Raw genomic sequence first — 14,329 nt, 5'->3', positions numbered from 1 at the left:
CAGATGCGACACATTCTTTTGTTTTAATTGCTAATTTGATATCAAAAATAAAAGCCAATTGGATTTTGGGAAGGGGCCGAACAGGCCTGCGAGGGCATGGCCATGGTGAGAATAACCCAAGCCTTCCCCGGCAAGGACACAACACTGAAAACGCTGCGGGGGATAGAAGAGCGCGGCCCCGCTTCACGTGCAGAGCCGACCTAGTGCAGACCCATGGTCTAGTCAATGGACTGGAGTTGGACCAAGGGTTGGACTGGATGATCTCTGAGGTCTTTTCCAACCCACTCCATTCTGTGATTCTGTGAAAAAGGATAGTCCTGAGCAACTTGAATAAACCCAGGTTAAGCCTCAAGTTGATATATTTAAAAATATTTATGTACAGAACATATCTTATGGCCTGTAAGATATTTGCTAACTGTTAATTTATTTTGAGACGGTTTTTTTAGCTGCTGATTGTCATTATTCTAGTGAGGTCAAGGCAGTCAATACCAACTCTCTTGGAGCGTCGGTCACTGCTGGGGGAGTTTTCTAGAGCTTGAGCACATGGGGTTGGAATTCAACAGCTTGAGATGAATAATAATGGGTGAGAATGTTTGGCCCGGAGCTTGTGGAGCTCTTTTTATAGAAGGTTGTGAAGAGGCTTTGAAGCCTCGCTGATGGGAGGCGCACGCGCTTGCTTTCCCGCAGCGGCTATAGGTGGAACCAGGTCGCTTCTGCCTATGGAAAAACGACGTTTTTTTCCGAGCGTTGCGACACTCTTTGTTTTTTCAAAGGAAATTTTCAGGTTTTTTGCCTTGGGAAACCAAATGCATATTTCATGCCGACCACTAGATTTTGTTGCATCACCTTGGAAACAAGTTTCCTCTTCTCTTTTTTGTAGAATAAAGCTTTTCTTCCCACTTTCTCCCTTGTGGCACCAAACTCCCTTGAGAGAAGAACCATCTCTTCCCAATGCCCTGCGGTGCCCGCAGGCCCCTGCAAAGCTCATTTGGAGGTTGATCTGCTATAGGATACACTTCTATTTCTCCCCATACGCCAGTGGGGAGGCTAAATTAAGACCGATTTCCATTCGGATCAACAAAGATATAAATAAAAACGCCCAGAAGGTGCAGAGAACACAATGCTGGGAAGGGCTGTTCTCCGGGAGGCTCGGAGCTGGAGCTGAGAACAGACGGGCTGTCTCTACTCCTACAAAATCAAAAGATTAGTGGCATTTACAATGGTGCTGGCATTTGCCTGAGTCTCTTCCGTGCGTGCTTCCCAACGTGACAGTTCACTTCTAAAAACACAGCACGTTTTATTTCCATAAAGATGCCGTAGGTGCACGAGACACCTGGAGCAAAGCGATTGCTTGGGAAGAGCTGAAAAGGCCACGAGTTCCTGGGCAGTGAGAATTTGCTTCTCGTGTGAGAGAATCATAGAATTATGAATAGTTTGGGTCGAAGGGACCTTCAGTTGTCACCCAGCGTCCCCCCTGCCATGACAGGGACATCTTCACCAGCTCAGGTTGCTCAGAGCCCCGTCCAGCCTGGCCTGGGATGTCTCCAGGGATGCTTCAGCCACCACCGTTTGCATCTCTAGCCAAATTTATTGTTCAGTGCAAACACTGAAGGCGGTGGGTAACTGCAAGAAAGACGTAGGATTTAAAATATGCCTGTAGAACTACTGTGTTTTGATATTGTCTTGCGAACACTGGGCATGTTCCCCATCCCCGCTGTCTGGGCCACGGCCGCTGGACTTTGTGCGGTGGGGTGGCCCTGGTCACACAGCTCGGTGAGCTCTGCGCCCTTGGTCACCAGGGGCTCCGTGCTGGAGGTGGATGAGAGATCGGCAACAACCCGGCCATGTGCTCAGTGATTGTCCCCTGGGCTGCATCCCCAGTCCCGTGAGCAACAGGTTTGGGGGGATCCTGCCCCTCTGCCCCACTCTGTGAGACCCCCCTGCAGTGCTGGTCCAGCTCTGGGTCCTCAGCACAGACACACATGGACCTGCTGGAGAGGGGCCAGAGGAGCCACAGGAATGATCCGAGGCTGGAACAGCTCTGCTGGGGACAGGTGAGAGAGTTGGGGTGTTCAGCTGAGAAGAGAAGCTGCGGGGAGACCTTAGTGTGGCCTTTCTGGACTTAAAAGGGGCTGATTAGAAAGATGGGGACAGACTTTTGAGCAGGGCCTGTTGTGACAGGACAAGGGGTGATGGTTTGAAACGAAAGGAGGGAGATTCAGGCTGGACATGAGGAAGGAATTGTTGTCCCTGAGGGTGGTGAGAGCCTGGCCCAGGTTGGCCAGAGAGGTGGTGGATGAACCATCCCTGGAGACATCCCAGGCCAGGCTGGACGGGGCTCTGAGCAACCTGAGCTGGTGAAGATGTCCCTGCTCATGGCAGGGGGGCACTGGGGGAGCTGGGAATGTCCCTTCAACACAAAATATTCCACAATTCTGTGGACGAGAGGGAGGACATTGTGACGGCAGCAACAAGCAGAACCATGTCAGTGAACTGATGCTGATGTCCAACTCTTTAAAAAAAAAAAAAGATAAACCAAAAAGTCGTGTTTGGGAACTGTAGCCACACAGCATCAGGTGTGGGGTCTGTGGGAGGCTGGCAGGCTGGAGAAGCCTTTGCTGAAGCTCCCGAGACACGTCCCAGTTACATCTGAGGAGCCTGTGCTGTCTGCTCCCACAGCAGCCGAGCCCCCGCTGCTCCTGACCCGCTTTCCCTGGGCCATTCAGTGTTTCATAGCCTTTATTTTATTTTCTCCCGTTCATCTGCTTCCTAAAATAATCCCAGTTATTCAGCATCTCTTCCTGTGAGATTTTCCAGGCCCTCCATCGTGTTCTTCACCTTCTCTGAACCGTTAGAGTCTCCTCCGTGTTCACCGTCCCGGTGCTTCACACCCTATTCCAGGTGAGCCCGTGGCACCCAGGACTTTACTCCTGGTGTGGTTGTGCCCAGATCTATCCAGAGCTGTCCAAACCAACTTCAGTGACTTTTTCAGAGTGGTGCTGTTAATTTAAAGCTGTCATGTAGCTCCCCAATTTGCATTTATTGCCTTGATCAGCTCTGAACTTTGCCGCTCTGCCGCCTGTTGACTGAGAATATTGAAGTTCTCTGGTTGTCTCCTGACATCGCCTCGGAAAATCCTATTTACATTCATCCTCCTCATCACGTCTCACCCTTGTCTGCCCTTCACGATTGATTAATAAATATCGCTGTGACTGTGTTACACCGACAACTCCAGTTTGGCCTTGGTGAAAAACGTAATAGTTTCTACTTCATGTCCTACTTTCTCACTTGATTTTCACTAAATTTCACATCTTGCCTGGTGACTATTTAGTACCCGGGCTCCTGGGGCATCTCAAAGGGTAGATGGCATCAAATGTTCTCCTTTGGTGGAGTATTTTCTGGATAAATTAAGCACAATGTTAATGAGACGTGTGTTTCCTCTGTGAAAATCCTACTAGAGGCCTGGAAGAGTATTTGTGAGGAGCTGCGGCGGTTGTGTAAATGATTGGTGTTTAAAAAGGAGATGTGAATACAGCCGTGATCCCAGGGTAGGAAACACTTCTCTGGAGAGAATATAATGTTAATTCCTGCCATAACGCGATCCTCCCACTTCTGCTTCTCTAAACAATCACACTAATTCCATAAGGTGTGGAACAGTGATTTATTATCTTCAGTCTTTCTGGATCTTCCCCAGATCAGACGGTGCCGTGAAGGTACAACATCTAGTATCTCGTATCCTTTGAATGAGTACATTTTTAATAAACAGTTGCATATTCTTAGAGTGATTTTCCAGAGGTGCTTTTGTGGCATTTGACAGCGGTATCGGTGATTTAATGTGTCAGGCACTGGAGGGTTGCGGTCACTGGAGACCTGATTGGCGGCCAAAAATAGACCTGAACTCACAACTTCACAATACCTGGAATTAAGGACAATTATATAATTGTATGGCCGCTATACATGAGTTGCTGCTGGGCTGTCTATTGCTTTGCATCATTAACTGGTGCTTAAATAATCTGTTCTCCCATTGCTCTGACTACATAGAAATGGGATGTACGAACTGCAGTCGGATACTGGAGCTGGGGCTGGGTCCGTGGTACCTGCTCAGGGGTTCCCATGTTGCCATCTTCCAACAATTAATTTTTACCGCAGCAGAACTGTTACATAGGCTTGGTATTTGGGAAAAGAGAAAATATAAAGTATGCCTAAGATTATTCTGTGAGGGTTACACATATATACATGGATATGCTCTGTGGCTGTTGACTGCCAGGGAGATTACAGGTGATAACATAGTGCTTTGCCGCAGCAGGCAATTAATGGTTCTTCGTTGAATTATGGCGTGCATCTCTAATTGGTCTTCAATTTACAACGGCAGAGCCCAGTGGCAGCGTGAAGGTTTTAAGATATTAATGTTTCCCAGTGGTGACGCTAAGCTGTGTGTGCCGGAGCACTAGGAACTGTCAGAACGCTGCAGTCTGTTTTCTTATGTGTATGGGCTGGTGGAATCTCGGGGTGATTGAGGTGGGAAGGGACCTCTGGAGGGTACAGCCATTTGGAGATTTAAACACATTTGCCACTTTTTGGAAGCCGCTCTTCAAGTTGTGTGAAGTGCACGTTGATTTTCTTAGTTGTAGGTACCTTACAGGAGTCGACTGGGAATCAATAGACCGGAGTGCAGATTCCAAACCACCTGAGAACCGTACAAACGTTTAATGAAAGAATACAAAGCAAAACAACTAAAAGTCTCACTCAGTGGCCAGTTAAGCTCCGGTACTTTCTTGTTTGCTCCGGAATGCTGGAGCTCTGCTCTCTGTGTTCCCACAACAGCCCCAGACAGCGCAGCTGGGCAACCAGCTCCTGTTCAAAGCGTTTCTTTTGAGCTGGAGCTCACCGGTGATCCTTTGACATCCTCGCCTTGAATACCGTGTCCTCAACAGAGCACCAAGTCGAGTTAAAATGAGCTCAGCGATGTCGACCTCTATAGAAAATCTGCTGCTCACAGCATGGGGCTGGCAGAGCTGAGCCGAGCTCGGAACTTGCTGCTGCTCAGCAGAACCGGCCTGTTTTCTTCCTCCGTTTATCGCTGCCCAGGGCTTCACCCTTTTCCCCTTGCAGTGGCTCTGATGCTTTTTGTGTCCTTCCCTTGCCAAGTTCACAAAAAGGGCAAATTTTTGTCAGGTTAACGAGTTAGGCTGCACAACAACCCCACGGCTGGAAAGTGCCCGGCACAAAAGGCCCTGGGGGTGTTGGTGAGAGCGGCTGAACATGAGCCAGTGTGTGCCCAGGTGGCCAAGAGGCCACAGGATCCTGGCTGGTACCAGCACTGGTGTGGCCAGCAGGCCCAGGGCAGCGACCGTCCCTGTGCTGGGACCTGGGGAGGCCAAACCGCCAATCCTGGGGCAGTTCTGGGCCCCTCAGCTCAGGGCTCAAAATGGCGGCACCAGAATCACCTCAGGGCTCAAAATGGCGGCACCAGGGGTGCTGGGATCACCTCAGTGCACAAACTGGTGGCACCGAAATCAGCTGAGGGCTCAAGAAAGACCTTGAGGTGCTGGAGCGAGTTGAGAGAAGGGAACGGAGCTGGTGAGGGGCTGGAGCACAAGTGTGATGGAGCGGCTGAGGGACCTGGGGGGTTCAGCTGGAGAACAGGAGCTGAGGGGAGACCTTCTGATCTCTGAACTGCCTGAAAGGAGCTTGGAGCCAGGGGGGTCGGGCTCTGCTCCCCAGGAACAAGCGCCAGGAGCAGAGGAAACGGCCTCAAGTTGCGCCAGGGGAGGTTGAGGTTGGATGTGGGAACAATTTCTTCCCCAAAGGGCTGTGGGGCATTGGAACAGGCTGCCCAGGGCAGTGCTGGAGTCACCATCCCTGGAGGGCTGGACAGACGGACATGAGGTTCTCAGGACATGGAGCATTGCCAGGGGTGGGGAACGGTTGGACTCGATGATCTTGAGGGTCTTTTCCAACCAAAACGATCCTGTGATAGTCTGAGCACCGCTTCCTGGGCAAGTTACTGACATCTGTCCAAAGCATGGATGGTTTAAAGGGAGAAATGGGACCTGCTCAAATTTAGGATGGGCCAAAGCATCTGCTTCCAAACACCTCTGGTCTGGACTTTCCCAGGCCCTAGTCACACCCTGTTTGGGGCAGGGACTCTGCATTGTGCTTTTGGGGTGAAAAAGGCGCATATATCATGTAGGAACGACAGCCGTGGGCCTGGGCTCGGTGTCTGCTAGGGGACAGGGGCGCATGTTTTTAGGGGAAAGCATCAGTCCTTCATTTGGGTGAGACCGTGGGCTTCCCCAGGTTGCCCCAGCCAATTTTGGGAATGTTACTCCCCCAAAACTCTGCATTTCTCTATTTATAACATGGGATTGCAGAGTCCATCTTCCCTTTCCACTGTTTCAAGACCTGTGGAGAAAACCTTTTTCAGAGCCATGCAAGTTGTGTGCATTTACTTTATGAGTTTTACATATTCACCAGGGCAGAGTTTTATTCTGCGTGTTCTTGCAGCGATGAGTGAGACTGAATATTTGCTTCTTTCCAGGTGAATCGCTTTAATAAAGTGGAGGACAGAGCAATCTTCATCACCGATCGACACCTTTATAAGATGGACCCTATGAAGCAGTACAAGGTGATGAAGACCATCCCCCTCTATAACGTAAGTACAAGGACCGGAGAATCTCATCTCAGGCTCTCGTAGTCATGGGCAGCACATCTACTGTTTGGCTCCATTTTCATACCCATAAAACGGAAAAAGACCTCGGTTTACAATTTTTAATATATTTAATATCTATAAAACAGTTATAGTGCAATTATCTACAACACTGATGCATCATGGTAGCTTTTAATTTCACTGCATAAAGTAAAAGCTAAAGCTCAGGCTCCTTATCGCACTTTCTTCTGCTCGTTCTTCTATTTGGTTTTTTATTTGCAAGATCTTGGCCCCATAATGGGGGGGCAGCACTTCACAGCAGCTTATTTAGACAATTTCTGTGTCTCTGGGGGTTTGTTTGATCCTTCCTGTCGTCTTATCAAAGCTAAATTCAGAATTACAGTGAGGTATCTGGCCTTGGGGGTAGCAGAGTTTGGCTGCCAGTGACAAAGCAGCAAATTAGCACTGGGAGGAAGGAGCAAGAAAACCTCATTTTAGCTCCTCAGCATCCTGAAGTGTGGATTGGACTGCTTGTTTGTTTTCCTCAGCCTGAGGTAACACTACCAGAGTTATCTTAAACCTCCAGAACCTGGCTGAGTTGCTTGGAAATGAATTTGTTGGGACGTTTGCATTTGGAGAAATAATAAATCCGATGGCATTGTATTGCTAAAAGAGAAGCGACGCGATTAGGGTAACGGTAAAATCTAATCTGTGTGTGTAGAGTGAGTGATTAGCTCAGATTCCATCCGCAATATTGGGTTTATAGCTCCTTTTCTAACCCTGGGGCTGGTCACCCACCCACCCAGACTGTGCACCCACCACTGCGGGTGCAATAACACACTCATACCCCAAAATGAGCATTTGCTGTAGCAAAGCAACATCTCCACAAGAGCATCTCTCGTTTGGGAAAGACAGGGGTGCCTGGGAGCGAGCGGCTGCAGGTCCTTTCACAGAATCCCAGAATCCCAGAGTGTCAGGGGTTGAAGGGCCCTGAAAGCTCATCCAGTGCAATCCCCCCATGGAGCAGGAACACCCAGATGAGGTTACACAGAAAGGTGTCCAGGCGGGTTGGAATGTCTGCACAGAAGGAGACTCCACAACCCCCTGGGCAGCCTGGGCCAGGCTCTGCCACCCTCACCAGGAACAAGTTGCTTCTCACATTTAAGTGGAACCTCCTGTGTTCCAGTTTGAACCCATTGCCCCTTGTCCTGTCCCTGGTTGTCACCAGAAGAGCCTGGCTCCATCCTCCTGACACTCCCCCTTTCCATATTGATCCCCAGGAATGAGTCCCCCCTCAGTCTCCTCTTGTCCAGCTCCAGAGCCCCAGCTCCCTCAGCCTTTCCTCACACGGGAGATGCTCCACTCCCTTCAGCATCTTGGTGGCTGCGCTGGACTCTCTCCAGCAGTTCCCTGTCCTGCTGGAACTGAGGGGCCACAGCTGGACACAATATTCCAGATGTTGTCTCCCCAGGGCAGAGCAGAGGGGCAGGAGAACCTCTCTGACCTACTGACCACCCCCTTCTAACCCACCCCAGGTACCATTGGCTTCCTGGCCACAAGGGCCCAGTGCTGGCTCACGGTCACCCTGCTGTCCCCAGGACCCTCAGTCCTGGTTGTTCTGGGTCCTTTCCCTCGGTCCGTGTTCTGTTCTACCAACATTCACTCTTCATTGTGCAAAATGAAATTGTGTCAGCAGATTCCACCTCTGAATGGCCGACTCCTGCTTGGAGTCTCCTTCTCTGGAGACATTCAAAACCCGCCTGGACATGTTCCTGTGCGACCTCACCTGGGCGTTCCTGCTCCAGCAGGGGGATTGGACTGGATGATCTTTTGAGGTCCCTTCCAATCCCAAACATACTGTGATACTGTGAAACCCACTTGTGCAGACACACAGACACTCTTACACAGTGGTTTTCCTACATGGGTGCTTAGTATTGAGGTGAACTCAGCTGAACAAGGTAGAATTTTGCCCTTCACAATTTCTCACTATTCGTTTTCTGCTCTCTTACCTTATACGAAATGGTCAGGCTGCTGCAATTCACCGACTGCATTCGGAACTACAGGTTAATCTGCGTTTATCACCACTTTAGAAAATCGTGTGTCTGATGGCTTTAAAGGTGGAGCTTGTGCACTCTTGTAGCAGCAGGAGAGCAGGTCAGGGGGTTGGTAGCCCGAACGTTTTCCCCTCAGATCCTCAACACCTTGAAAATTAAAGGAGGTGAGCAGGTTGGCTGCAATTTGGAGGTTGCCTATGGAATATGTTCCTTAGAAATGCTAGCAGGTTTTGTTTTCTCTCAAAACACGGGGGTCTAAAATAGAGTATCCATCCCCAAAGAGCGCAGGCTGGATGTTGGCTGGTGGTTTTGCCTTTCCTCTGGCAGCAAAACAATTGATGCTCTCTGGATAGAGGTCTCTTGCTCTTAGAATACTTCAATTTCTGTTGGTATAAATCAGCTTTATTTGTAGATCTGCAATTGTTCCCTTGAGCAGCCTACCACAGGGTTTCCTGACCAAACAGATCCCTTGGTCTGAGCCACTGTGAAGTGTCGCTGGAACGTGGCACAGGAGGGCTGGCTCCAAAAAACCCTTCGCTGACTCGTACAGATGCCGGAATAATATTCCAGCGTGGAAATGTGATGCGAACTCTCTTTGGTAAACACTGTAGTGATGGATTTCTGCTCTGTTGGCCACAGCATCTCCTTCTACCTGCCCCGTGGTCCTGGGGAACAGCAGCAAATCCGCACGTACACGCCGGGATGGCATCGCGGCGCTGGGACACGCTATTGATCCCGATTTACTACTCTGTGCCATGGGGAGAGGGGAGAGAGAGCAGAAATTCAACATGTTCCTACACAGCGCATGGAATATTTGTATTGCTTTTGCCAGGATTTGATAAATTGAAACTTTAACACTCTAATGCAGGTGGTTTTTTTACCTTTTGTAGTTATGTTTTATATTTGTGTCTAAATGACCTGAATACGTGTTGTGAGCCGCCTTGCATCTCTCTCTCATTTTTCTGCACACCCGGTCCCTTCTTTGGGTGGAAAACCCTTCACAGTGCAGCAGGAGATGTGTAAATACCCAATTAGCAATGCAGAGATTCCCTTTCAGGGAAAGAACAATTGCTTGAACTGATAATGAAGATTTAAAGAAGCAAATGGCTAGTAATTACCCCAGCCATGATGTATATCAGCATACCAAATATTTCCTACTAGGATGTGCATTCACCGGGGAAGACGGATTGTTCTGGTGCGGGGAGGTGACCCCAACAGAACCGGGAGCTCGGCGGCTGCCGCGGCGTTTCGGCAGCACCCGCAGGGCCGGGGTTTCCATGGCGATGCCGTGGGAGACACTCAGCTCGTGTCTGTACCACCGGCAACTTGTTTGCAGCCACAGGAATGGCGCTACGGTTCCCCAGCTCCTTTAGCTGCGTTGGCGGGGAGATGGTTGAAGCTCATGGCTCAGGCTCCGCGTTCTAACGCCCGAATTCTGTGCGAATGGTGACAAAGCAATAACTTGCCTTTCAACCCTATTTCCCCGTATTGAGATGCTGCTTTGGGGGTTTTCTGTGTGCGAGTGTCCTGGCAGCCGCCTCACGAGCATCAATATACAATTATCTCTTTGTTCTTAGCTGGAGAGAAAATAAACAGATAATGGCAGAAAGGAATGAAAAGGTGACTGAGCAGCAGAAAGAATCTTGCGAGCACCTTTGGTGAAGACAATGAAGCATGTTCTATGGATCTTTAAGCAGAGCTAATATTAGTGTTGTAAATACAGAGATAAGCGCATTCGCTGAAATAATTTGTGTTATATTTATTTGTTCAGAGAGGCTGACGGGGAGTGGTGAAATAGGAAAAATGTGAAGGGCTCTCAGACATCTAACATGCTGCTGTTGAATAATTAATGTTTAAATAGGCTTTTCAAATCCAGAGGTTTCAAGTTGTTCATCTTTCACACCCCGTGCACATTTAAAACCTTGATGGCCGTGGTCCCTGTGGTGCTATTGCGCTCACGGGATGTTATTTAAGCATGCAAATTAATTTTAAGAGACACCATAAACCCAGGCAGCTCTTAATGTCTGTGCATGAAGTGTAGCTTGTTTTTAGCGTATTTCCTAACCTCAAAATAGCATGAGCTGTGGAGAAGAAATGCGTTGGGCATATGCAACTGGTAGCAGGAGTTTTATTTTCATAGCACCGGTTTGTTGAATGTAATTGTCTCTTGGTGTGTGATTTGCAGCTTCTATTCTTCATCAAGATGTTAAGGTTTTTAGTGAAGTTAATTTTTGTGTTATCCGTGTGTTGCCAGCCTATGTGGTTGTTGGCCAGACTTGTGGTTAGTGCTGGTTTCCTTTGAAAGGCCGAAGAAGCAGGTTTGTGGTTCTGCCGCTGAGCGATGCGGTGTCACCAGAGTGAAGAATTGGGGACAGAGGGTTCAGCTGTCACAAACCCCCTCTTGGGGGTGGCTTGTGGTCCTGGCGAGGCCAAAGGACACCATGGTGACAGGGACAGGGCCGCTCCTGGCAAGAGCTGCTCCAGGTGAGCCCAGTCTAGGCAGTGACATTTCCTCACACCTTTGAGACCGTTGACACCCCAGAGGCTGCGCTGCCATCCAGAGACCTGGGCACAGCGGACTGGGCGACAAGAACCTGATGAAGTCCAACAAGGGCCGGTGCAGGGTCCTGCGCCTGGGGAGGAACAACCCCAGCACCAGCACAGGTTGGGGGGACCTGCTGGGAAGCAGCTCTGCAGAGGGACCTGGGAGTTCTGGTCAACAACAGGGTGACCGTGAGTCACCAATGTGCCCGTGTGGCCAAGAGGCCAATGGGACCTGGGGTGTGTGAGGAAGAGTGTGGGCAGCAGGTCAGGGAGGGGAATCCTCCCCCTCTGCTCTGCCCTGGGGAGGCCACATCTGCACAACTGGGGCCAGTGCTGGGCTCCCCAGTTTGAGAAGGACAAGGAACCACTGCAGAGAGTCCAGGGAGGGACACAAAGATGCTGAGGGGTCTGGAGCATCTTTGTGATGAGGAGACACCGAGAGAGCTGGGGCTGTTGAGCTGGAGAAGAGAAGCTGAGAGGGATCTGATCAATGGATCAATATCTCAGGGTGGGTGTCAGAGGATGGACCAGACTCTGTTCAGTGGTGCCCAACGCCAGGGTGAGGGGCAGCGGGCACAGACTGAACCACAGGAGGCTCCATCTGAACACGAGGAGAAACTTCTTTCCTTTGCGGTGCCAGAGCCTGGCCCAGGCTGCCCAGAGCGGGTGTGGAGTCTCCTGCTCTGAGACATTCAAACCCCCTGGGATCCTGTGTGATCTGCTCTGTGACCCTGCGTGAGCAGGGCTGGGGATCTGCAGGGATCCCTTCAACCCCAACCAGCCTGGGAGTCTGTGACTTCCAAAAAAACCCCCTTGGTTTCACCTCTTTTGACGTGTACTCAGGACCCGCACGTGGCCATTGCCCAAGCTCTGTGGTAGAGGCAGAAGTTGAGGAAAACACTCTCCTGGCGAGCAGCGAAGCTATGCCAACATATATTAATATGATGTTTTTCTTGCGTTCTCTTCGCAGTTGGTAGGATTGAGCGTCTCCAACGGGAAGGACCAGCTTGTGGTCTTCCACACGAAGGACAACAAGGACCTCATCGTCTGTCTGTGCGGCAAAGAGCCCTCGAGCGACAGCAGGATCGGGGAGCTGGTGGGAGTCCTGGCCAGTCACTTCAAGAGGTCAGTGCTGGGGATGGGCTGTGTTGAAAATTCAGTCTAACGTGCCAAATCCAAACCTTTCCAGAAGTCGTTTCAATGCCGGGCTTGAGCTTTATCTGTGTTACTTCACTGTATTACCAGGACACCAAAACCACATGCAACAACACTTTACTTGCCCTTTCTGTGCTCCCTCTATGCGTTTGGTTCTTGGGGACAAATATCACTGAAGATGCATTTTCAGTGTGTCACAATATCTCCTTAATACAAACTCTACATGTAAAATTAAGATACAGCTATTCCTTTCTCAAATTGCTCCGCCTGCTCCCAGGATCAGTCGACGATTTATTGCTTGAGCTGTGAAACATCATCTCTGTTCCCCCCAAATTGTCTCTCTTGTAAATCAACATGCAAAAGCGGTTTTGTTGGTGAACTGAGCACCTAAGGGGTTGGTTTGTATTGAGGTTCTTAGAGCTGAACTAGCAATAATCACCTTTAAACTGTAGACCAAGTTCTGGACTGTCCGGAGAAGCATCACGGTGGTGACTTTGCTGCAGGCAGGCCCAAAAATGAATTACAAGTCTGTAGAGAAATGGTGTATGGAGTGAACGGACCCTCAGAGCTGTTCCCTCTCTCCTATGGGACAGTTTCCCATTAACATTGAGCAGCTTCACATGCAGCTTTTTGCCGTTCACAGTATCGTGTTCCATTTTGACCAACAAAGAGGCGGCTTTATAGGGAAATATTCATACAGGTGGCAGCACAACGGGAGCGAATTTAGGTTATGTTATGTCATTATTTTCCTGAATTCAAGAAGATTGTGCCGGTTCAGCCAGTTTTCACGACTACTGAGTAAAGTTCGCTGCTCTCTGTACGGCCGGACCTGGGTGTTCTGTTCATTTGAAGTGAATTCTCGGCGTCGGCGTCACTTGTTTTGGGAAATTCAGTGCTGAAGAGCAACAGAAAACATCCTCTGGTTTTGCTTTGACCTAAAGATAGTTTGATTTCAAAGGCAGCTGCTCTTGAAGGCTGGGGAGATGCTGGGTATTGTAAAACAGCACACTTCATTGAAGGAATGCTGTGAAGCAGCTGGAGCTGTTTCATATGTGGCGTGTTTTGAACACAGGTGACATTTCCCGAGAGCTGATGCTCCTGATTTCACTGCAGATCCCACGTGGTCGGTGTTCACACTGCCCTGCTTTGCTGTTCCTTTCATCACAGATCCAGTAGAGCTCAGGGGTGATGATGGCTGGAGAGCTGGGCAGGGAAAAAAGTAATGAAATAGAACAAGGGCAAGTGTAGAGTCTTGAATCTGCGCAGGAACAACCCCAGGTTCCAGTGTAAGTTGGGGAATGACCTATTAGAGAGCAGCGTAGGGGAAAGGGACCTGGGGGTCCTGGGGACAGCAGGGTGACCATGAGCCAGCACTGGGCCCTTGTGGCCAGGAAGCCAATGGTACCTGGGGTGGGTTAGAAGGGGGTGGTCAGTAGGTCAGAGAGGTTCTCCTGCCCCTCTGCTCTGCCCTGGGGAGACCACACCTGGAATCTTGTGTCCAGTTGTGGCCCCTCAGTTCCAGCAGGACAGGGAACTGCTGGAGAGAGTCCAGCGCAGCCACCAAGATGCTGGAGGGAGTGGAGCATCTCCCGTGTGAGGAAAGGCTGAGGGAGCTGGGGCTCTGGAGCTGGACAAGAGGAGACTGAGGGGGGACTCATTCCTGGGGATCGATATGGAAAGGGTGAGTGTCAGGAGGATGGAGCCAGGCTCTTCTGGTGACAACCAGGGACAGGACAAGGGGCAATGGGTTCAAACTGGAACACAGGAGGTTCCATTTAAATATGAGAAGCAACTTGTTCCTGGTGAGGGTGGCAGAGCCTGGCCCAGGCTGCCCAGGGGGTTGTGGAGTCTCCTTCTGTGCAGACATTCCAACCCGCCTGGACACCTTCCTGTGTAACCTCATCTGGGTGTTCCTGCTCCATGGGGG

The 14,329-nt window shown here is 50.0% G+C and overlaps 1 protein-coding gene across 8 annotated transcripts in view; it reads left to right on the top strand.

Annotated features, from left to right (window-relative positions):
• Positions 1-14,329, top strand: part of MYO1D (myosin ID) — a 152,397-nt gene that overhangs the window by 92,985 nt on the left and 45,083 nt on the right. For all 8 annotated transcript variants that reach the window (XR_010467796.1, XR_010467797.1, XR_010467798.1 and 5 more), the window contains exons 20-21: positions 6,542-6,655; positions 12,218-12,372. Coding sequence is in view for 5 of the 8 variants with exons in the window: in XM_065039816.1 (XP_064895888.1) it covers positions 6,542-6,655; positions 12,218-12,372 (269 nt within the window). In the remaining 3 variants the exon portion in view is untranslated. The remainder of the gene's footprint in view (positions 1-6,541; positions 6,656-12,217; positions 12,373-14,329) is intronic.

The sequence above is a fragment of the Columba livia genome, chromosome 23 (genome assembly GCF_036013475.1).
Source record: "Columba livia isolate bColLiv1 breed racing homer chromosome 23, bColLiv1.pat.W.v2, whole genome shotgun sequence".
In the NCBI taxonomy this organism is placed as follows: Eukaryota; Metazoa; Chordata; class Aves; order Columbiformes; family Columbidae; genus Columba; species Columba livia.
The sequence above is the reverse complement of the archived record's forward strand: the minus strand, read 5'-3'. Positions and strand labels throughout refer to the sequence as shown.